General features: G+C 41.7%; 1 protein-coding gene across 1 annotated transcript in view; it reads left to right on the top strand.

The window, feature by feature from the left end:
* Positions 1–7,342: 7,342 nt before the first annotated feature.
* The window catches only part of LOC145411379 (DNA excision repair protein ERCC-6-like), a 101,405-nt gene continuing 83,598 nt past the window's right edge, over positions 7,343–25,149 (top strand). The window contains exons 1-3 of the mRNA XM_080281410.1: positions 7,343–7,563; positions 8,285–8,414; positions 20,866–21,011. Coding sequence (XP_080137536.1) covers positions 7,360–7,563; positions 8,285–8,414; positions 20,866–21,011 — 480 coding nt within the window. The 5' untranslated portion in view covers positions 7,343–7,359. The remainder of the gene's footprint in view (positions 7,564–8,284; positions 8,415–20,865; positions 21,012–25,149) is intronic.

Here is a 25,149-nt window from a genome sequence, read left to right as displayed (position 1 = left end):
GTGTGGCCCAGCTACGGGCCGTGGCTTTTCAAGGGCGCAGCTACCGGCCATCACCTGAACCCGGCTACAGGCCATGGCTCTTAAGGGGGAGCGGCTACAGGCCGTCTCCTGCAGGGCAGAGCGGCTACAGGCTGTCTCTGGGAAGCCTTCCGAGCGGCTACAGGCCGTCTCTGAGAGGTCCGAGCGGCTACAGGCCGTCTCACAAAGGGCGCGGCTACTGGCCGTTGCTGAGGTGCTGCTTAGAGCTAAGGAAGTAGCTCCACCCCGATCCTGTTGAGGGTCAGCTCGCCCGCAAGGTAGTCTCCGTTTCCTGCTTTGGTGGGGGCGGGACAGTTCTGGGTCATAGGGGCGCGCTGCCCGAGCGGACTTACGTCCCTGTCGTCCAGAGTCGGGCCGCGCTCTGTCTGCCCCTCCTTAGGCTCCTCCTAGGGCTGTTGTGATGCCCTCGGTGACTATACCCGGCATTTTAGAAAGCATTAAGTGTAATTTTTGGATAATAAAGACATTCAACTTGAGAAGACTGTGTTTAATCACCACGCTTGAGCTGATCACGTGTAGCCTACTGTACATCGAAAGGCTGACCATAAGAAGAACATCTCACTGGGCAAAGTCCTTCCTATACTGTAGGGGAGGGCGGTGATGATTCGGCCACTTTTTCGAAAAAAAATCATAATAAATAAAGTTTAAGAAATTCTTAAAATCTGCTTATTCCAAGAGGAAGCCACATCTTTTGGCTCTTTTGTGTGCTATTGTCAGTTCTTAAACTTACGTCATTTCTTGGCAGTAATCCAAACTCTTAAGGTCTCCAAAATGGCCGAACCATCCCTCTTGGTGTGGATGATTCGGCCACTGGCGTTGGATGGTTCGGCCACCATGTGGGATGATTTGGACACTTGCCTCTGGGGCTCAATTAAAGAATTAAATACAGTAGGAAAATTAAGAATCAAATTTTCATCTGTGCTGACATGATTTATTGGATTTATTTTTACCTAAACAATCTCCTTTTAATGAAACAAGGAACAAACAATCTCCTTATAATGAAATTAAATGACTCTACTCTTGCCTATCTCAGATAAAATAAAACTATAATTTTGTGAAAGAAAATATCCGAGTCAAATGAAAGCTACTTCTCTTACATGCTGTTTACTCTTAACGCATTTTAAATCCAGTGAAACAAAAATCCAGAGTTGTAATACCTTTGCCTTCGCTTAGTGCTTTGTGAAACTGGTTCAGGTAATACTCCAATTATAGCGTTTCTTGAAACAGAAGCTTCATCAATTTCTGAGGGAAAGTAGAGAGAGAGAGAGAGAGAGAGAGAGAATATGTAATTTTATAGAAAAAAGGTAAGGGGATGAGTCTGTTATGATGTGGCAGGGGTAAACCAGCTCTGCTGTCGGGCCCTGCTGCAGATGTCACTGATTGCATTACGCAGTTGACCCTTGTGCGGTGTGGTGCGGTGAGGATCAGTCCGTTCTCCCCTTTGGGGCTAAGATGCGAATGAATGTGTTTGAATGGATGAGTAAATGGGGAGTGTGTCGTCCTGTCTCGGCTACTTCCCTTTCCTTGGGGGAAGCAGCCCAGGTATATAGATGGATAGATAGATAGAAAAAAATTGTTAAATAAAGAAAATAAATCATTAGATAATTATGAGAGATGGTTCGGCCACCTGGCAACCCTGCCGAACCATCCCTCACTTCAAGTGGCCGAATCATCCCCCATGTATAAAGATGTACACATGGCGCCCCGAAACCCAGAGTTCATAAGCTGTTCGAGTGTTATCTACTCTCACGTCACCTATAGACAATAAATGATATTTGCACTATATATGGATAACAACCCTGAAGTATTAATGGAGCTACTGCTTACGTTGGATCACCGAAAAAGTACATAGGGGTCATGAAAAATCATAAAATCTAACCTCATGTTGCTGTTTCCCGGCCAACCAAAACAAAAACACATGTGCCATTTGTCGGCAAGATCACGCAACTTCATGTGAAATCTCAATGATCTAGGTCCCCTACATTATTCAGGAAGGCCAGTGGCCGAACCATCCTCCTGGCCGAACTATCACTGCGCTCCCCTACTACTGTTGTTGGAGCCTGTGGCAGTGTGGGGTGGGAATGTAACAATAAAAAATAAAGGATCTTGTCAATACTTTATTCCAAGAGGAAATTTAAAAATACTGCATCACTCGTACATAATTTTTTTTTTTTTATCTTGTATGTAATATACTGTATTCCTTTACATTTTGTAGCATAGTTTACCTACTGTTTGTTAAAGGGCGCGTGGCTACACTCATGAATTTATATAGTGACTGAATAATTATATTTGCTGAAGAAGGTGTGTGGTAAGACCCACCACCTTCTTTTGTGTACTCTGCATACCTTTACTACAAAACATATTTCAAACAATGAAGTAGTAAAATTTGGGTAAATTTGAATAAAATTGAGTTTGTTTACAGTAGGGAATCGTTCCGAATCTCACAACAAAGTATTGCATAAGGTTACGGGTGGACAATGTTTGTCAGTACTGATAGTTGAGTGTAATTTCTGTTGTTTGCTGAAACATCAGTCCTTCTTTCGAGATGTGTAGTTATTGGTAATGAAGCACAGTACTATCGTCAGTAAGCTGTGTGCATAGGTGTTATAGACGTCGATTAGTGCAGAAAGGCACGGTAAGTATCAAATAATTGTCGGGCAGGAATTGGGTAAATGTATTTGACAGTACGTTCATGGATTTCAGCATTTTTAACAGCAGAGGAATAAACACCTCGCCGAAAGACGATAAATTTAAGTTAAGGTGGGCGAGACTTAAGCATTGCCTCCACCATAAATCGATAATACCAAACCCTGCCTGGATATCAAGGGGAAAATGCCATCTACCGTATGGGAAGCCTTGGCCACGAAGCACAAATATTCCAAGGAAAATACAAGTTGTGGGCATATGGAAACAAAAGTAAAACTACCACACTGACGTGATAATTCCACCTGTGTTGTAACATTCTCACGCACATCAGAGTAAGTTTAGTGCAATATGCAACTTATAACTTCTTTATTTTAGGGCACAAGATGTATATAGAACAAAAAAATAAATATAGTACCAACTTCAGAGTATTTAAGGAAGCTGCCTGGATGTCCGTGGCAGCGTGTTTATTGATGATCCTGCCAACCTAGCTAGGAGCTTTACTATCCAAACCCCGTATGAATTTAATCACCTAGTATTGCCACTACACCTAATGGTGGAAGCCCCCAATTCCTATCAGACCACAGTTCTACCCCAACCTAATTATAATAAAAAAGTGATTAGAGAGATACATTAAATAGTATGAAAACTGCAAAATCCATGAATGCACTGTCCTAATAAGTTTCCTGGCAAATATATAGTTTAAGCAACAAAAAGGTTTTATTACCATACTTCACAACTTATTCTTCCAGTTGGTTATTCACATTTTATTTGGTGAGACTGCAGGGGAGCTCACATGCATAATATTTACATTTGCATATTGTTTCTGCGTGCTCCCTACGTGTCAACAAGTGGGTTGGTGGAAGGTTAGTGCTCCTCCCCGTAAAACAGATAACTCAGAGTCAAACGGCCACCCCTTGCGGGATTATGGTGTCTGGCAATAGATAGATAGATATTGTCCCTTGAAACTATAACTTAATTACCATTGTGATGGCTTTGAAAAGTTGTAGAAAGACATAATTTTTGAAGATACTATAAAATCACCAGTTTTATGCGCAAACTGTGGCAAGTGGGCAACATCATGTACTTCTTTTAGATTGACTCAGCTCCAAGGTCAGTCCGTCACTATTAACCAAACTTGATATGACCAAATCTAACTTAACCAGACCTAACCTAAACCTAATTCAACCAAACCTAAGTATATTATCTAACCGAACTAAGATGAACAATATGGGGACGAATGAGTTTTGGGGTCAAATGGACCCATTGCCATATGTAAGGTACCACTGCAGAAGTCAACAAACCTCACTTTATGCTCTTGACTAACTTGTTATTTATGCAGAATTTGGGTGTCATGAATGAAGTACCATGTATGGTCTTTAGTATCAGAGATATTTCTGCAGGATCTGGATGGCATAAAGGAATTTACAATTATGTAAGATACTGGTAATTCCTTTCATATCTTCATCATTTGTTAATGGAAGCTCTCCTGCAGTTTGTTCATTTATTTTTATAGTGGTAAGTGATAACTGTTGTTTTGTTTCTTGGTTGTTTTAACTATGCTTTGGTTTCCTGACACTTATTTTGGCAGCTGAGAGTTATGTCCCCTCCATAGATGGGCTAGGATGCGTAGTACAGCACAGCATTATCAAAAAAAAAAAAAAAAAAAAAAAAATGTCCAACATGGCATTGACTGAATTATGACAGATAAGTGAATGAAAGGGTTACTGTATCATATATAGCTGAGGACTGGCAAACCCATAGCCTATGTCCCTTTTAGATATTATTTTGTACCATGATTAGCTGAATAGATGTTTTAATAATCATCATCAAGGTTTGGAGCCAGCAGATCCAGTGTCTGGTCCTTGGCCTTTGATTGATACTGCTACTGTGAGTGAGGCAATAGGCAGGATGAGAGTGGGGAAGGCAGCAGGTGTGTCTGGGTTGACTGCCGAAATGTTGAAGGCCTCAGGCGATATAGGGGTGAGTTTAGTCACTGACCTGATAAATAGGATTATTTATGAGTGTGTTGTCCCAGATGATTGGCTGAAGAGTGTAATTGTAAATGTGTATAAAGGGAAGGGTAATGCCCTGGAAAGAGGAAATTATAGAGGTATAAAGCTTTTAGATCAGATAATGAAGGTAATGGAGAGAGTTTTAGAAGGTATGATTAGAGAAAGAGTGAATATTGATGAGATGCAGTTTGGGTTTATGCCAGGTAGGGGGACCACTGATGCTATATTCATTGTCCATCAGCTTCAGGAAAAAATATATTGGTAGAAGGGATCTTTATTTTGTTTTTGTTGACTTGGAAAAGGCTTTTGACAGAGTCCCTAGAGAGGTGGTGAAGTGGGCAATGAGAAAGCTTGGCTTGGAGGAGTGGCTAGTTAGGGTGGTTATGGCTATGTATGTGGGTGCTCACACCCAGGCAAGAGTGAATGGAGATTTGAGTGATGAGTTTTCCGTGAATGTTGGTGTGCATCAGGGGTCAGTCTTGAGTCCCATGTTGTTTATCATGGTACTTGAAGCCCTTTCACGTGACTTTAGAAACGGACTCCTGTGGGAGTTGTTGTATGCTGATGATTTGGTGTTGATTGCAGAGAACGAAAGGGAGGCGGAGGAAAGGTTTAGGAAGTGGAGAGTTGGTATGGGGCAAAAGGGTTTAAGGGTAAATGCAGATAAAACGAAAGTGATGATATCTAGGGTTGGTGGGGGTACTGTCAAAGACGAGGGAGAGTGGCCATGTGCAGTTTGCCACAAGGGCGTGGGAAGTAATTCCATCTTGTGCGGTGTGTGTGATAAATGGGTGCTTAAGAGATGTAGTGGTATCAGAGGTAGACTGCGAGATAATGCTGATTTTACGTGTATGGTGTGTCGGGGTGAGCAGGTGGAGATTGTCAGACGTGAAAGGATTGAACTTGCTGGTGAATCTCTTGAGTGTGTGGAAGAGTTTTGTTATCTGGGAGACATGTTGTGTGCTGGAGGTGGGGCTGGAGCTAGCTCTGTGGCTAGGGTGAGAAGTGGTTGGAAGAAGTTCAGGGAGCTCTTGCCTCTCCCGACATTGAGAGAACTCTCTCTACGTGCTAAGGGGTCTTTGTATGCAGCATGTGTTAGGAGTGTATAAAGGAGCATTGTGGTGTGGATGTGGATGTGATAGGAAGCATTATGAGGAACACATTGAGGTGGTTTGGCCATGTGGAGAGGATGGAGGGTGAAAGACTGACAAAGAGAGTGTATGTGAGTGAGGTGGAGGGGGGAAGAGGGAGGGGGAGGCCGAGGATGAGATGGAGGGATGGGGTGGAGAGGTATATGAGAGAGGGGGATGTGAGTTGGGAGCAGGGCAGTGAAATGGCGGGGGACAGGGCGACTTGGAGGCGATTTGTTTGTGGCCACCCCAAACGGGATTGAGGCGTCTGGCAATAGATAGATGTGTTAGGAGTGTAATGCTGTATGGTAGTGAGACCTGGGCAGTGAAGGAGGAAGATATTTGTTGGCTCAGACGTACAGAAATGACAATGATTAGGTGGATGTGCAGTGCGTCCCTGCGTCCAAGGCCTGGAGGGACTGGTTTTACGATGGAAGAGTTGAGAGGTAGGATGGGACTGGGGTGTATTGGTGTTGTGATGAGGAGAGGTAGATTGAGATGGTTTGGACATACGGAGAGGATGGGGGATGATAATTGGGTGAGGAAGGTGAGAATTGTTAATATTGGGGGTGGGGTTATGAGGGGTAGACCAAGAAAGACATGGGACGAGGTCATTAAGTGTGACCTCAGGGTTAAGGGACTGAACAGGGAGGCTGCAATGGATCGTGCAGCGTGGAGAGCCACCATTAGGTGACCAAGGCCGACACATGCAAGCATGTTGGAGCCTTTAAAAATGAACAAAAAAAATCATTGGCAGTACAGTATATAAAATATTCAGGGTCAGTTATACAATCATGCGTCCATCCATCTGTCTATAGTTAGACATCATAATCCCAGAAGGGGTGGCTGTTTGACTTTGAATTGTGCCGGTTGTTGTTTTACAGGAAGGGGCACTAACCTTCCTCTAGACCACTTGTTGACACGTAAGGAACATGTACCATGTGGATTGGTTATATGGTTACCACCCAGCATTGTAAATGGTGTCCTGGCATACAGGAATCCATTAGGCATGTCACTCAGTGCAGAGCTGCATGAAAAGGGAAGAAGAGATAAAAAAAACGACAAGGAAGGTGGGAAAAGTACTATAGGAAAAAGAGGAGGGCAGATATAAAGAATGAGAAAGGTGAAGAAAGAAGTAGGCAGCACTACATCATGTGAGTGAATGATGGTCACCACCACCTACCACTAAAATTCTTGCATACAGTTCTTATTTTAGGTACGGTACAGTACAGTATTTTAGTGCTCTCTTGGTTTACTTCCTCCACAGTAATTACCCCCCCAACATACCATGACTGTTCAGTGTCTGCCTTGTCACATAACCTAATGACTGACACCTAATCCAGTAATGCATTTTGCTTTGCAGATTTGGGTGCAATATGAACATGGAAGAATCTGAGAGACTTCCCATAAGGGGAGCTGTGACTGCAGATGTTAATGGCAGTGCATCTGGAAGCACTGGTAATGTTCAACTCCCTGATGAATCTGACATCACTTCTGGTACAGATGAGGCCCAGATATCTACAGTATCCTTAATGGCTGATGGTCACCCAAACCGCACCAGTAATGAAGAACTTGGCATTTTAATTAATGGAGAGTATGGCATGGGAGGATGTGATATCACCAGAAACAGCAGTGATAGCATAGCCCAGGACTTGTGTGCACAGGAAGAGGAGCTAAGAGCACTTGGCATCTCTGTGGTGGACCAGTTGACACTTGAGCGGGATGTTGAAGCTGCGGTGAGTGAGACATCAGTATATTTTCTTTTGTAGTAAAACTGCATGGTTGCAAATAATTTTCTTTGTCATGGAATATGATATGTATTAGAAATGATAAGGATTGGTATAAATACCCAGTATGTATCATATCTGTATACATGTACATAGATATTGTACAGTGTGTGTGTGTGTGTGTGTGATATTTTTAGGTGCACACACACACACACACACACACACACACACACACACACACACACACACACACACACACACACACACACACACACACACACACACACACACACACACACACACACACACACACACACACACTCTATCTATCTATTGCCAGACTCCATAATCCCATAAGGGGTGGCCATTTGACTTTGAGTTATTTGTTTTACGGGGAGGGGCACTAACCCTCCACCAATCCACTTGTTGACACATAGGGAGCACGTATGGTTTGGTTATATGGTTACCACCCAGCGTTGTAGGCTAAATGGTTCCATGACTTACAGGAAACCATTTGGCTTGTCACTCAATGTAAAGCCACCTGTAAAGGAAAGAAAAGCAATAAGATGTGACAGGAAAGATGGGAGAAATAGGAAGAGTGGAGGGCAGGCACAGAAAAAGAATGATAAAGGCTAAGGAAGAAGTAGGCAGCACTGCATCAAGTGAGTGGATGATGGTTGCCACCACCTACCACTGACACACACACAACTTTACTAAATTTTTTCACCAGGTGGACAAGGCAGTGGCTCAACACACACGCAAACAGAGATTCCAGATTCTGCGGAAAGAAGTCAAGGAAATCCAGATGGCAATCAAGCAGGGGGATAACAAACTACGGGAGTTAAAAAATAGACTTGCAGGTATTTTGTTGAAGTACTTTTTCTGGTCAGTTGCATTCCTTTTTAATGTGATACATTTTCCAGTTGGCATATTAAAGGGTAGTTGGAATAATCTTTCTAATAAGGTGTTTTGATTTTTTTTTAGTCCTCATAATAGCATGAACAGGATTACATACTGCGTATAGTGTATTGACTGTACTTTATTCATTCATTAACAGATGAGAGTGCTGCTTAACTAGCTACAGCTTTTATAAGCTATATAAGTGCACAATATGTACATAAAATGTATGTCCTGGAAGCTGTGTAATGCAAGGTGTAGAATATTATATTCAGGGTGAAATCTTTAACAGTTCCTGTTGACCTACCTCCTTGTTTGTAGCACTGTAGTATCCTTTGCTTTCCCAACCCTTTCTGTATTATAACATCTGCTATGTTTAATGTTGCTATCATCAGATTGTTTAAAGAGTAGAAAATTCTTTTCACACTGGAAGGATTAGATATAGTCCTCAGTAATTTCCTCTCTCTAAGATATCTCACTTAAATTGATTTAAATAGTCTGGAAAGAGCAAGAATAAACATTTGACAAGATAGGGATTACAGATAGTCCTCAGTAACCCCATCTTTCCAAGTGACTTCTTTTAAATTGTTTAGAATTTAGGAGGGAGCAAGAATAAACCCTGATAAGATAACTTCTGGATGAAGAAGTGGAAGATATCATGATATTTAAACCTTCCCTGCCCTGGAGGGCTCGGGGACGGGTATTCTTTTCACACGATTTGTCTGTTTGTTTGTTTGTGTAACTGTTAACAACTTTATGTGACAACTGGTGGTGCAATTTTGACTAAAATTATAGGGATGACAAGTACTTGTGGGCCCTTTGGGCCCCTCTCACTTGCTCCTGCGGAGGGCTTTGGCGCAGCTATATATAATATATTTTAGTTATGCCTGCGGACAAAAAATTCTATGGAGATCCTATGCCGGGCGCCTGGAGCAGCGTTTTTTGGTCAAAATGTGATCACTCATTAAATATAGTAAAAGTTTTTCAGTCGTGATGGGAACAAGTTTTTTCACACCAGCAAATTTTTTGCAATTTTTGTGCCAATTTTGGTGCGATTTGAATGTGTAGTTTCGGCTGCCCAAAATACACACACACACACACACACACACACACACACACACACACACACACACACACACACACACACACAAGCCTACTGCTATAGTATATTAGATAGGCTTTGACCATCTGATGACCTGATTAAATTTGGGGCCAAATTGGGCCAAGGCCCTGGCTGTAGGCCCAAAAAGTATAAAAAAAAAAGGGGGGGGGACTGGTAAAAATAGTTTTTTCACCATAACTCATTTCAGAATCATCATATCGACATGAAACCAAAACCCAAAGATGCATCTTTCAAATCTGCGTCCTGTAAAATGCCTCATTACATCAGGGGGGTCGCCCCCAGTTAGTGGTAAGGAGGTCAGTGTCAGGTGGGTCAGGCCTAATATTTCAAATGGTCATTAAATCGTCAGTTTTTGCCCGATTTACCCCAAATTTGACATGTGACATCTTTGATTAGATACCCTGTTTTGTTTTTATATCAGCACTAATATGACTGCAAGGGCCAGATTTGCTGTGTCTTGGCACTGCTGCTTGTTATTAGTAGTGGCTTGATGTTTATATTCTTATTTATCAGCAGATTATGCTGTATTTCAGAAGATCGTCTGTGTCTGTGCATGAAACTTCTGTAGGAGGCACTCCATAAAGTTTAGTAGACTTAACCCGTCATGTCCCGACCAATTTTCCACCACTGACTCCCCCCAATCCCGACCAATTTTGGAAGAATTTTTTTTGGCTCAAACCTCCGCTTTTGGTGAGAAACATCGAAAATTCATAGAGAAATCTCTCACCTGAAGTTTAAAATACTCCATACAGCTAGCAGTACTCTTTACCATACTGGGTTTTCTATTAGGCTGGCTCCAAAGAAAACGAGTTCTATGGGAGGGTAACTATTCCACACCACTCATAAACAGTATTTATTTGTTTATTTGGTACGAATTTATATGTAGTACAAGAGTATATTGGTTTTCACACAGTAATATAGGCAATATGAGCATTGTTTCACTCAATAACGCATACCTGACCATTTTTGGCGACATTACCTGATCATCATTTCTGACTGTTTCATCCTCTAATGCAACTTAAACTTTGTCCTCCACATTGCCATCGATTGGGGAATCACTCTGGCCCTGAATGTCTTTATTGGCCAGGTCACTGATAACAGGTGAATTGCCGAGACAATGGCATGCGGGGGGGGGGGTCATGCTGGGTCCCTGCCTGGCATAATTGTAGAGGAAGGTGTCTCATGTATATGTACCAAAAATCACGCTCGAAAATTGAAAATTGAGCAAATTATGAACCTTGCAATTGCACAACGTACTGCTACGTCGATGGGACTAGCTATGACAAAACGTTGCGACGTGCCCATACGTCGACAGGACGCCTCAGGTTAAGGGAAAAAAAAAGAGTATATGTAGATCATTCATGGTTTCAGTCCTTTTAGAAGTTCAACTAGAACTTCAGTGTTCCAAATACAGTATGCCTAATTCAACACTTTTTTTGGGGGGAGGGGGAGGGATTCACAGCTCTTCTTTATACATGTTTGATGGAGCCATATAAACACCAGGTTTTCTTCTGTAGACATGGCGAGATTTCCATCCATCTATCTTCCAATCCTTTTTTGCTCCATCAGGAGCATAGAGACCTGGTGCCAAGCTACATAGTACCAGCATTTAAGGCAAGGGTGACCAGCTTCACTTGCCCCAGAGTGGCATTATGTGAGCATTAACCCCTACACCGCGGGCATGTTTACTGATGTTTTGCGTGTGCCGCGGGGTTATTCGGGCTCCGACAGACTCTCAAAAAATATTTGCCAAAAATCAGTTATTAGTCCTAGAATATTATAATTATATATGCTTATGGCACATACCTTCAGCATTCTCCTGGAATGTTTGTTGAGCCTTCGTCAGTTACCGTAGGACTTGTGGAGACCTCTGAAGTTGGGTAACGAAGTCTCCACTTTACACTTCCCGACAACTCGTAATATGATTACCACAGCCAGATATTAACACTATAAACACTACTCTATGATTTTCAAGTAGTTTGGGATCCATACTCCAAAAAAAAAAACCACTGTGAAAGCAATGAAAATTATGAGCGCGTCTGACTGCCGCATTTGCGCTAGTTCGCTCTTGGTACTCTGTCGTTTATTATTCATAAAACCCCTCACACTTTATATTTCTATTACTGTATAACACTTATATATATCTACAGTCTTTATCCATAAGTTTCCTTCAGTAGTGTTAGTTTATTGTCACTGTAGGGATTCAATTTCTTTCAGTAAAATACGTAGCATTCACTTTCTCGTCCTGTGTACTAGCATTGAGAGTGAATGTCACTTTCATCTTCACTCTCATAACGCGTAGTATTCAGACATGCTAGAGTGAAACTTTCACTTTCATTACTCCTAGGGTATATACTCGTATTCTTATAATACTACTCATTTACATTTCTATTTACGTTCTCTATTTTATTTACGTTATTTACATTTCTATTTTATTTACACTGTGTTATGCACTGTCACTTGAAGTAACTTATAAAACTATTTTCCATTGTTCACGTATATTTACATTCATTATTTTCACTTGCTGTTTACACATTATTTACAATTCCACTTGCACTGTTTTACTCAATAGAAAGATCGTAGTCACTCTTTTATCAATTGTCAGCCCTTTACCTCTTGCCACACGAGGTTTGGTAGGGGGTAAAGGTCACAGGGCCCTTTGCATGGGGGTGAAAAAGGCCCTGAAGTCAGCAAGAGGTACAGACGTACCTCCTCTTCGGAAGATGAGAGAGAACTAATAAGGGAGGGCCGGCCGGGGTAGAGGCCTACTTAGGGGATATTCAGTACTACCAACATAGCTCTTGAAACAGCTATGTATTTCACTGAAATGATTGGCAGGAAATCTAGACAATACATTATAAATTAGGTAGTTCCAGGTGAATGTCAGTATCACTTAGGCTTCTCCCTTCCCTCCTTATATGTATATTTATTACGAAAATAGATTATACGGCATATTTCAAGGGGAAAAAAACAGCGAAAATTAGCGAACGAGTGCACGTGAGGTGTTGTCAGGTGATAATTAGCCAATTCCAGGTGTATGGCACTCTCACTTACCTTATTTCTTTCTTGTATATATTATTTGGTATAAGAATAGGACATAGGGCTTATTTCAATGGATGAAATCAGTGAAAAATTCCAGGGAAGATTTACTTGGCGTAGCACGGCCGGGCAGGCAAGAGGATAGGGTAATGGAGGGGGGGTAGGGAGGGGAGTCAAGAACGGGGAGAAATGGCTAAATTGTCAACAATGGATGGGAGTACAGATGAGATTAGGAGTGCTGACTAGTGTTGGACATTGGCAGTACTGATAGATGATACAAGCCCCCACTTGGAAGCCCGGGTGAATTCAAAATAACACAGAATCACAAAAGCGACGCCCCGCGGTATGATCCCTTGCTCCCAAGCGTCACGAAAGTGACGCCCTGCGGTTAAGGGGTTAAACCCAAACCACCCCTCAGATGAAAACTGTTTCAGGCTCCATCTGGTTGGAGCCCTGTCACCCACTAGACCACAAGGCAAACTGATATTCCATTAGCAAGGTACCGGTACCTAAATTTTAACAAATGCAACCTTTTCTTTACCATGGACATTGTGTAGAGAATAAAATATTTAAATGTTTGTAAGATGAATATGCTCTTGTGAAAAGAAGGAAGATGGTAAATGACGAGTTTGGAATACATTAAGATTGTATTCTGGGTAGTTTTCAGAATTAATGTTTGTTCACCATGATATGTTAAACCATACTTCAAAAAAAAAAAAAATGTCATCATCAGTAAGCAAAGTACTGTATTTGTGTTGAAAAATTAAATGAAACATATGAAAGGGTAAGTGGACAATGAAGCAAATGGCTTTTAACCCGCCCCATCCCAACCACTTTTTCACCACTGGTACCCCCCAATCGCGACCATTTTTGGACCCAAATTTTTTTTTGCTAAAACTTTCTATTTTGGTCAGAAACAATGGTCAATCACGAAGAAAGTGTTCACCGGGGTCCATAAGTTGCCTAAACAGGTATACCTTCGTCACACCTGGTACTGTGTTCTCTGTAGGTGGTCTGAGGCTCTCATGTTTTCTGTGGTATTATAAGTCTGGGAAACCAATGAAAGTAAGTAGATATGTATTTATTACAAACATAAAAACATGTGATGCAAGAGTAAATTGGATTTTATACAAAAATAGAGGTGAAATAAGCATTGTACCATCGGGCGAACCGAGCGAAATCGGCCAAACTGTTCACGATGAATCGCTAACATTGCTGAATCATGATACATATCATTTTTTCTACTTACATAATACATCTCCAATAACATTATACCATTTTACATTTTATTGAACTGTTTTTACGTATTCACAGGCCTTTCGATAACATTTAGCGTAATGTTAGCGCTTATTTAGTAGTGAGTGAACTCGCTGTGACTGTTGTTTCAACTCGTATTGTGTTTTTTCAACTTACATAATACTTTCCTAATAACATTATACACTTTTCCACTTTAGAGAACTGTTTTGAGATAGTTTCAGGCCTTACGTAAATATTTAGCGTAATAATAGCGCATAATAGCACAGAGGGTGAAGTCGCTATGCGTATTATTTCAACTTACAACCTATTTTTGTACTTATATAATACTTCTCCACTAACATTACACATGTTTCCACTTGATGTAATTGCTATCACATAATAGGAGACTTTACTATTCTACTGAGCGTCGTATTATCGCATATTTACACAGTGAGTGTTATCGCGATATCGTTTGTTTCATCTTACACTAGTATTCAACTTATAAATTACTTTCCTACTAACATTACACCCTTTTCCACTTTATATCATTCCTATCACATACATACAGACCAGAATGTTCTACTGAGCGTAATATTTTCGCAGATTTACACAGTGGGTGTAGTTTTGATATCACTTCTTTCAACTTACACTATTTCTCAACTTATACATTACTTTCCTGCAAACATTACACCCGTTTCAACTTTATATAAGACTTAGAAAATAATGACTGGCCTTACCATTATACTGAGCGTCATATTGCCATCCCACACAGTTTCAGTAGTGTAGGAAGTTATGGTACTCTCTGAAACATGGCTGAAGGCACAACGCAACATTGGTGGTGGTGGGGGAGGTGGAGAGCGGCGCCTTTCATCACTCGCACTTCTCTTCCCTCTCCCTTTTCCTTTATCCTTTCCCTTCCCTTTCCTTCCTTTCCCCACATCCTGGGGCTGTGGGGAGGAAGTTTGGGAATATTGTGTGGCAAAAGACGTGCTGGGGAGTGGCTCCACCTCCTCTCCCCTAGGCCTACGTGCACCACGTGCTCATGCTGCCTCCCTCACACCACTTTCCCTTTCACCTCGCACTCCCGCCACACCACTTTCCCTTTCACCCCGCGCTCCCGCCACACCACTTTCCCTTTCACCCCGCACTCCCACCACACCACTTTCGCCTTCCCCAGACAAAACAGTAGGACCATACCTTATTTGCCTTCTCGCCCCACCTTCTGATCCTCGGGGTGAGATTTTTTCCTTCCTCAACCACGAGGCAACATCACGTCCTAAGCCGCCGTCCTCGTCCTTGTCCTCATCAAAATCTCTCTCTAGGGGATGGAGAGAGGTCCGTGCAGGTGGTTTGGGTGCAGGCTGGCCTTCCCTTGCCTTACGATATGTCACATACCGCTTTTTCCGGGGCGAAGGGACCTCCTCATCACTGCTTGTTATTTCTTCCTCTGGCTGGACGTAATCTCGATCCACCACATCATCATCAAGTGGAGAATCACTATCTCCAGTGAAGGCCTCCAGGGCGGATGCTATTTCGTCGTCTGAGAGACCTTTCCGCGCCATGTCTGACCTGGGTCACTGCTAACAAGTGAGTGACCGAGACAAGGGCAAGCGCGGGTCACGCAGGGTCTGGGATGCTGCCCGCCTGGCGGCAGGTAGGGGAGGCTTGGGTAGGTGGGCGAATTGAAAATCTCGTGCGAATTTTGAAAATTGTGGAAATTATGAACCTTGCAATTGTAGGACGTTGAAGTACGTCAACGGGATTGGCAGTGACAAAACGTGAGGACGTGGAAGTACGTCGACGGGACGCCGCGGGTTAAGATCAGTGTTGGCATGAGCTAAGGTTGTGTGATGTCCCCATGGCAGTTCATTATATACATTACATGGAGGGGTTTGTGAGAAAGATAAAAGCGCAAGTCATGGAGAGAGAGAGAGAGAATGATTGTAATGGATGATAAAGGATGGAGTATCTCAGTTCTGATGTTTGAAGATGATGTAATGATGCTTGCAAATACTAGATAAGAGCTTTGTAAGCTGGTCCATGGTTTCATAGATGCCTGCAAGTGTCATTCCATGAAGCCAGGTGTAGATATTGTAAGAGCAGAAGTGATGGTTGAGAAAAATGAGGTAAATGCAGAAAAGAAGTGGAAAGTAGAATGGTGCAAAGAAAGAATGTGACCAGAGCTATAAAGGCCATAATAAGCAGCACAAGGTCTGAGTGTGGCAGCTGTGAGAGGCTTGTATGAAGTTTTAATGCCTGCTCCAGCATAAGGCTGTGAGACTGTGATGTGGCATGAAAATGTAAATTCAAAAGTAAAAGCAGCAGAAATGGGACTGTTGAGGACTGTGTATAGAGTGGGGAGAATGGATAGGAGAAGGAGTAGCTGATGTGCTTTGTGAAAAGCTTAGACCAAGGAAATTTGTGAATGTGAGAGTCAAATAAGTGTACTGTACTCAGATGTTATGGTCATGTGGAGAGGGGGGATGTTAAGAGAATAATGAATAGGATATATTTGAGGATATTTGAAGCTGGGAGGAGGTGTGTTAGACCAAAATGGTGGATAGAAATAGTAAATTATTATGTCCAAGGTGTGTTATGGAAAGTGGTGAGGTAAGGGAAACGACAGTGCTTTGTGAAGTGATAGTCGTCAGGTTGATTCTAGCTGGTATGTGGTATGAAGCATGTATAAGGTATGATCAAAAAGTATCCAACCTTTAACTCGGAAAAAAAAAATAGTGTTTACTGAGTTCTGACTTTAATCCCTGCCAAGTATTCACCTTGGGACTCAACACACCTAGCCCAGCGGTCCTTCCATTGCTGGAAACATCTTGTAAAGTCAGTTTTGGGGATCACCAACAAGATCTTCATTGCATTTATCTCAAAGCCAAAAGTCCCAAGGAACGAAGTCAAGAGAGCACGGAGTCTGCCTGACCTGTGTGTTCCAGTGATTAGCCAAAAAATCCTGAATTAGATGGAATGAGTGGGCAGGACCATTGTCATGGCAGGACTGCCAGCCCTCCATGCCCCACAGCTCGTGTCTTTTGCAGTGCACTGCATTCCGTAGACCATGTTTGGCCTTCTGGGGTGTATTCGTAATTAATACACCCTGGTACCCAAAAAAAACTGTCAGCATGAGCTTCATCTTGTTCCAAATCTTAATTTGCAGAACACCTATAGCTTCATCGCCAAAAGCCTGCTGAATCTTTCTAATGGTGTCAGATTGTGTGTCACTATGTTTTTGACAAAATTTATTGCAATAACTGCTCGATTCACTTGGTCATTGCATCCTAAAACGAAAATGGAATGAGCAAGAAGAACACATTCTCAGATGCATGCTGCTCAGCAGCAACTGGACTGGGCAGCAGCACTGAACACATTCAAGTAGGCTAAGTGCACTGTGATTCAAGGTCACACTTCACTGAATTGATATCTGTTGCTCCTTCAGATTTACAAGAAAAAAAATTATGGTTGGGTATATGGAGTCAGGATTCTGAGGGTTTGAATGGGGGGTGAATGAGAATATGACCCATTTGTTTGGGCAAATTCAGATTACTCTCTCTCTCTCTCTCTTTTACTTTCTCAATCCTTCCTCACCTCCCCACTTTTGGGTGGGAAAAGAAGACTGGGTGATGATGATTTGATGATTAGGGTAAAAGTTTCAATTTTGGGAAGATGCAAAGAGAGTTGAATTGTAGGTGGAAAGTGGGACTTTTAAAGGTGGCACTGTGATCAAAATGTCATTCTATCTGTCATCCATTCCCATTTTTGTCCCATCTGGAGCATAGAGGCCTGGGATCCATATAGCGCAGTTGCTTTACTGTAATTTGATAATGTGTGTGTACCACAATGTTATGAATTATCTGGCTGTAGGTGCAGGCTATTTGATATTGGTAAGATAAGAAAAACATAGATTTTTTAAAAAATTTATGTGTAGTTAATGAGTGAATGGGAAATGCTATGGGCACATGAAGAAAATGGATATGATTATGGTTTTGAAAAAGGTATGTGGTACCAAGAATTGTGGGTGTTTGATGATGGTAGGTGTGGAAAACCAATGAAAAGAAATGATTAAATATTACAAGTGAATGTTTGAGAAGCAAGGTATGGAAGTTGATGAATCAAAAAGGTTTGTAATGGGTATGAATACATCAGTAAAATAGGATTTGAAATGGGTATGGCAAGAATTGCACCCTGTTTTGTTGAACTGATAGTACAGTTATCCCTTAACATCCGCAGTTTTAACATACCATACACAGTTTTGAATGCAGTTCATTTACTATATGGCTGGGGAATGGCTGGGAGGAGGGAGGTGAGAGGAGAGGAAGAAATCAGTAGGATGGAAGTGGTGAAAGCAGTGATGAAAATCAAAATGGGGAAAACCCCAAAATTGATGAAGTGTGTGGTGAAATGCTGAAGCATGGATATGGAAGATGTGCATGCGTCAGCATTTCACCACACACTCCATCAATTCCGGGGCTTTCCCCATTTTGATTTTCATCACTGCTTTCACCACTTCCATCCTACTGATTTCTTCCTCTCCTCTCACCTCCCTCCTTCTCCCAGCCATTCCCCAGCCATATAGTAAATGAACTGTATTCAAAACTGTGTATGGTATGTTAAAACTGCGGATGTTAAGGGATAACTGTACTATCAGTTCAACAAAACAGGGTGCAATTCTTGCCATACCCATTTCAAATCCTATTATTGATGGAGTGTGTGGTGAAATGCTGAAGCATGGATATGGAAGATGTGCAGATTGGCCTGGGAGGAAGGTAGAGTCCCAGAGGATTGGAATACAGGTATAATTATTCCCCTGTACAAAGGAACAGAGGAAAAAGAAATGAATGGTAATCATTGGGGCATTTGTCTTCTTAGTGTAATAGGAAAAGTATATGGTAGGATTCTTATGGACAGAGTTAGGGATATAACAGAGGAATTAGTTGGAGAAGTACAGGGAAGTTTTAGGAAAGGAAGAGGTTGTGTAGGTCAGATGTTCATTCTTAGCTCGTTAATGGAAAAGTTGCTAGATAAGGGAAAAAAGTTGTATGCGACCTTCATGGATTTTGAGAAAGCATATGACAGGGTGGATAGACAAGGAATGTGGAAAGTATTAAGAATATATGGAGTAAATGGGAAATTGTTGAATGCCATGAAGAGTACGTATGTGGGTGCCAAGGCTGCAGTGCATGTGGATAGTGAACTGAGTGAATTTTGTTCTTGGAATGTTGGTCTGAAATGTCTGGACCAACTTGCCTAGTCCCGGGCTCCTGTGCTCTTTATGGGGCATCACAGGAGTAGATGATGGATGGATGGATGGGACGTTGGATTGAAACAGGGATGTGGCATGTCCTGATGCATATTCAATCTGTATATGGATGGGATTATATAAAAGTACAAGGTAGGGCAGTGAGTGTTGGAGTGACCCTAATGAGAGAGGGCAGTGTTTGAAAACTCCTTGTATATACTGTTGTTTGCAGATGATACTGTATTCTTAAGTGAAGACGAAGGGGAACTACAAGGCTTGGTGAATGAGTTTGGGAGAGTGTGTAAGAAACGGAATCTAAATGTGAATGTAGGGAATAGTAAAGTTATGGTCTTTGAGAGAAATAAAGCCATGTAATGTACAGTGAGGCTGGATGAGGTGGAAATGGAAAATGTGAGTGCATTTAAGTACAAGGGTAGTGTGATGAGTAAGGATGGAGTTTAGAGAGTGAAGTGCTTGAAAGGGTACAACAGGGAATAAAGGTTGCTGATTCTTTGAAAGCAGTGATAAGGAACAGGGAAGCGAGCATGGAAGAAAAAAAGTTGCTGCATGACAGTATAGCGATTCCAACCCTAATGTATGGAATTGAAGCATGGACCTTGTTGGAAGGACACAAGTCAAGAGAGAGAAGTGGAAATGAGCTATTTTAGAGGAGCATGTGGAGTTACATGGAGAGACAGACTAACAAATGAGGAAGTGAAGGAGCATTGTGGTGTGGATTTGGATGTGATAGAAAGTGTTAGGAGAAATACATTGAGGTGGTTTGGCCATGTGGAGAGGATGGAGAGCGAGAGACTAATTGGGAGAGTGTATGTGAGTGAGATGGAGGGGGGGGGGGAGGCGAAGGATGAGATGGAGGGCTGGAGTGAAGAGGTATATGAGAGAAGGGGGTGTGCTGGGAGCAGGGCAGTGAAATGGCGTTGGACATGGCGACATGGAGGCAGTTTGTTTGTGGCCACCCCTTATGAGATTGAGACGTCTGGCAGTAGATAGATGGATAGATAGATTTATTATAGATTGAGAAGGTTCATTTTTGACATGCCCTTTTTTATTGAAGAGGACAGCTGCAAAGTGAAGATTATCGATACTGGCAAAAATAGAGACTGGACTGGTTTATATTAAGTTGAATAGTGATGTGTCAGGGTTGTGAGATTATTATGGCTATGAATTGGCATACATCTATTAATATTTCTCATTTCCATATACTGTACAGATAGCACTGAAAGATGTTATATATGTAATTTGTTTGGAATCATGGTAAGGATAGTGATTGAGTAATATGATTGGAAAATAATTTCTCTTGTGATTTATAATTGAACTGTCCTGTCAGAAGTTTTGAGCCTAGAACAAATTTGCAGTTGTTCATAAAATGTTTGCTCACCTGAAAAGATAGGTTTAATTTATTTTAGGTGATAATGTATATGGAAAACTTTGTCTTTCATTACGAGAAACTTAGAGATTGATGGTTGCTTGAGTACAATACTGTACTGTATGTAGATGTTTATTAATTTTAAGATTCGAGATTTCACAAGTGATTGCCACTATTTATTGAAGAACTGAACAACACTTTGTATACTACAGTATTTTAATCATGAATACTAAAAGCATAGGCAGGCAAAGGCTGTTTTTGATAGGAATAGGCAGCAGATGAAACACTGATTGCAATATTGGTGTAGTATTATGCCAGGTTTATAAACAAATGATCTTTTACTTGATGGAGCAGATATAAAATTGCATGACTAATGTTGCTCAGGGATGTGTCAACGTGTGGTGGATCCTCGATATTACATGAGTGTTGAAGCTGAGGTTCGCACTAAGGCTCAAGAAGTTACCACATTGCGGGCACGGCAGACTTATTTAGAGCAAAAGCTCTCTGCAGCAGAGGAAAATCAGGAAGAGGTATGTAACTCTTATTTACATGAACCATTTTTTAATGTAAGTACAGTAATCTCTCGATTATCTGGATGACCACAACCCAGATAATCCATTACCCGGATGCTGTGATCAGGCTGTTCCAAACCATTATTCATGCATTTTTCTCACTCTCCGGACAAAATGCTTGTGTTCATTAGGAAATTATGGTTGTGCAAAAAATTTCCGCCTGGATGGGCGGAAATAGCCCAGTGGCGCGGCCGTGTCAGGCTGGTTAGTTTACTTAGTGTCTGCCTGAGACCCCCCTTGCTCACTCTCGGTTCCCATGCGGCAATGTAAACAGTTGTCAAAGCAGCACACGTAGTGATTTTTGTGGTTGTTCCTTACCTGCTTCTGGCCTTGCAATTTATTCATGCCTCTTCCTGGGTGTGTGATGATGGCCCCTTGACAAGGGAAAAGTAAGAGGGTAGTGCTGACTCATTAGAAGTGGGAGATCCATGGTAAGATTGATGCGGGATGGTTGAATCGTGACTGTTAACATTGATTTTATTCTAGCTTACTGTACTGTATCATGATTTTATTCCGTTTTACCATTATGTTTTGTGTGCCCACTGCATTTTGAGGTCTGCTTGACCAGATAGAGTAGTGTTAACCCCTACACCGCGTTCATGTTTTTGCTCTCCTTGATGTGCCCCGCGAGGATATTCGCGCTCCGACTGACTTTTTAAAAATATATGCCAAAAATCAGTTATTAGTCCTAGAATATGATAATTTTATGTGCATATGGTACATACCTTCAGCTTTCTCCTGGGATGTTTGTTGAGCCTTCGTCAAGTACCGTAGGACTTGTGGAGACTTCTGAAGTTGGGTAATGAATTCTCCACTTTACACTTCACGACACCCCGTAATATGATTACCACAGCCTGATATTATCACCAGAAACACTATTCTATGATTTTCAAGTAGTTTGGAATCCAAAAAAAAAAAAAAAAAAAAAAAAAAGTGAAAGCAATGAAAATTACGAGCGCGTACGAGCTTCCCACTTGCACTCGTTCCCTGCTGGTATTCTGTCATTTGTTATTCATAAACACACTCACACTTTATATTCCTATTACTTTATTACACTTTTATATATATACAGTATTTATCCATAAGTTTCCTTCAGTAATAGTAGTTTATTTTCACTCCAGGTAACTTTCTCATTCAGTAAACTAGCGTAGAGAGCAAAGCTTTGACTGTCATTACTCCAAGTATTTGTACTCATATTCTTATATTAGTAATTATTTACATTTCTATTTTATTTACACTATGTTATACATTGTCACTTCCAGTAAATAAGGGCTTCTTTCCCTTGGAGCCAGGATGAACTTGGGACTCTGCATCACTCGTAGTTTATCACCATTTCCTCCACTGGCTTATCACACGATTCACCAGAAAGATTGTAGTGATGTCCATCATTATCATGGATAAATTAGCCAGTTCACACTCCACAGCAGACTCATTTAGTCCTTTACCCCTTCCCACACGAGGTTTAGTAGGGTAGAGGTCAGAAGGCCCTCTAGAAGCGGCAGAAATGGAGGGGCGCGAGTGCTATGTGCTTTCATCTCAAGAAACAACGCTGAACTAAATGACGAGGCGGATATGGTGCCGCCAAGGGTTGACAACGTCAGCGAGGTGACAGCTGCTAATTTATAAGCTGTGAAATGATTGGCAGGGAACTAGGTAGTTCCAGGTGAATGTAAATATCACGTAGGCTTCTCCCTTCCTTTCTTATATATATTCTTATTACGAGAGTAGATTATATGGCATATTTCAAGGGGAAATTACCTGGGAAAATTAGCTGACAAGTGCATGTGGGGTGTTGCCAGGTGATAATTAGCCAACTTCAGGTGTATGGCACTGTCAGTTACCTTTTTTTTTTTTTTTTTTTTTTTTTTTTTTTTTTTTTTTTTTAAATAAGAATAGGTCATAGGGCTTATTTCAATGGATGAAATCAGTGGAAAATTCTGGGGAAGATTTGCTTAGCGCAGTGCAGCCGGGCAGGCTAGAGGAGAGGGTAATGGAGGGAAGGTAGGGAGGGGAGTCAAGAACGGAGATAAATAGCTAAAATGTCAACAGTGGATGAGAGTACAGATGACATTAGCAGTGCTGACTAGAGTTGGACACCGGCAGTACTGATAGATGATACTAGCCACCACTTGAAAGCCCGGGAGAATTCAAAATAACACAGAATCGCAAAAGTGACGCCCTGTGGTTAAGGGGTTAAACAACAGGAGTAAGTGTTATATGATATCCTGCAGTGGCCCTTACACTGACTTTCAAAGTTTGGTTATGTATGAATAGCGGTCAGGGGAGAGGTTCACTATGCAAACGGAGCCACTACCCGGACATGCCTTTGGCTCTATTATGTCAGATATTCGAGAGATTACTGTATATTATAATAGCTTTTTAGAGTTTATGTAGCAATTGTGATTCTTACTTACATGTAGCATTCTTTTGATTTAGAGATCACAGGTTTTTAGGGATATATTCTTGCCTATCAAGATCTTGTTTACATGCAGTACACTTTCAGTGTAGGTGGCAGGTGGGGGCACTCATCATCCACTTACTTGATGTAGTTCTGCATGCTTCTTCCTACATGTCATTCATTCTCTTTCTGTGTCAGTCTTCCTCTCTTCCTGTTTCTCCCATCATTCCTGTCACTATTAATCTTCTTTTCACTTCAGGTGGCTATACACTGAGTGACAAGGCAAATGGTTTACCATAACCCAGGAAACCATTTACAATTCTGGGTGGTAACCATTGTCTACAGCCAAATAACGGGGTGACATGGAGCCTGCTATGGTACTGTTGGTAACTATGTGGAGAGATGCACATGTGGCATCCACGCAGAAACCAAACCTCCACATTTATCCCCACATCTCATTGTGGCAAGGCTGGTGCTGTCAGCTGCATGGTAACATTGATTCATTGCATGGGATGGTCCTGCAGTGGTAGTTATATACATGTTTGTGGTTGATGGATTTGCTTGATCACACAGACTGGGGCAGCACAACAACAACTTTTATTATAGGAAATATTGAGATCTCTCTCTGTGTATATTGTTGATCTTTACATGAAGCATTCTTATTGTGGGGATTATATTTATTTATAGTTTATTCTTGTGTTTTTACTTTGTGTGTGTGTGTGTGTGTGTGTGTGTGTGTGTGTGTGTGTGTGTGTGAGAGACTCTTCCTTCAAATCTTATTTCATTTCCCACTCTTTTCTGCTTCTGTCATCTCTTGCCTTGTTTCTTCCATATCATATGTACAGTTGCAATCAGGAATATCGCTCCATTTTTAGAGATTGTTTAATTGCTTGAGGGTGCAAAAGTGGACATACTATATGTGGATTGACTGAGACTAAATGGAGAGGTGAGAATGTGAGAGTGCGCATATGGATGGGGTATATGCACAGGAGTAGGTTAGTATGGGAGAGCAAAAGAGAGTGTATGTATTGTGTGCAAGAGATGGAAAGAGAATATAAGAGAGTATGGATCTGTTTGGCCAAGGATTGTGTGGGTAAGATTGAATGGAGGAATACAAATGTGGACGGTTCCGTGTGTGTATGTGCCAACACAAGATCGTGCAAGCAGAATGAAAGACAAGTTCTGGGCAAATGTGGAATCATGCATGGAAATGTTTGAGAAAAATGAGTGTTTCTGATTGGAGCTGTGAATGGAAAAGTAGGGAATGTGAAGGTGGATGGAATAGTCGGTGAGTGGGGTGTACCTGCAGAAGTGGCTGAGAATGACAGAGCTCTAGTGGACATTTGTGTGGGGAGGGGGTTGATGATAGCCAGTATCCTGTTCAGGCACAAAATGATCAACAGGTATACATGGCGAGTGATGAGAAGGGTGGGTGGTGAACTGAAATGAACAGAAGGCAGTGATTGATTGTGTGTGTGTGGATGAGAGAATGAGAAGGTACGTAATGGATGCAAGAGCGTACAGAGGTTGGGGGAGTGGGCTTTCTGACCACCTCTTGGTGGTAATGAAAATCAAGGTTCAAGTGCAATGGATGAATAGGAGGAGGGAAGGACAGGAGGAAGTAGTCCATACAAGGAGAGTAGAAAGGTTGGAAGAGGCTGGAAAAAAGGCAGAACATAAGAGAGAAGTGGAATGAGC

Source organism: Coenobita brevimanus, chromosome 89 (genome assembly GCF_032717465.1).
Source record: "Coenobita brevimanus isolate Jiangsu-jjx chromosome 89, ASM3271746v2, whole genome shotgun sequence".
Classification (NCBI taxonomy): Eukaryota; Metazoa; Arthropoda; class Malacostraca; order Decapoda; family Coenobitidae; genus Coenobita; species Coenobita brevimanus.
Note: the sequence above shows the minus strand (reverse complement) of the source record. Positions and strands in the feature narration are given on the sequence as shown.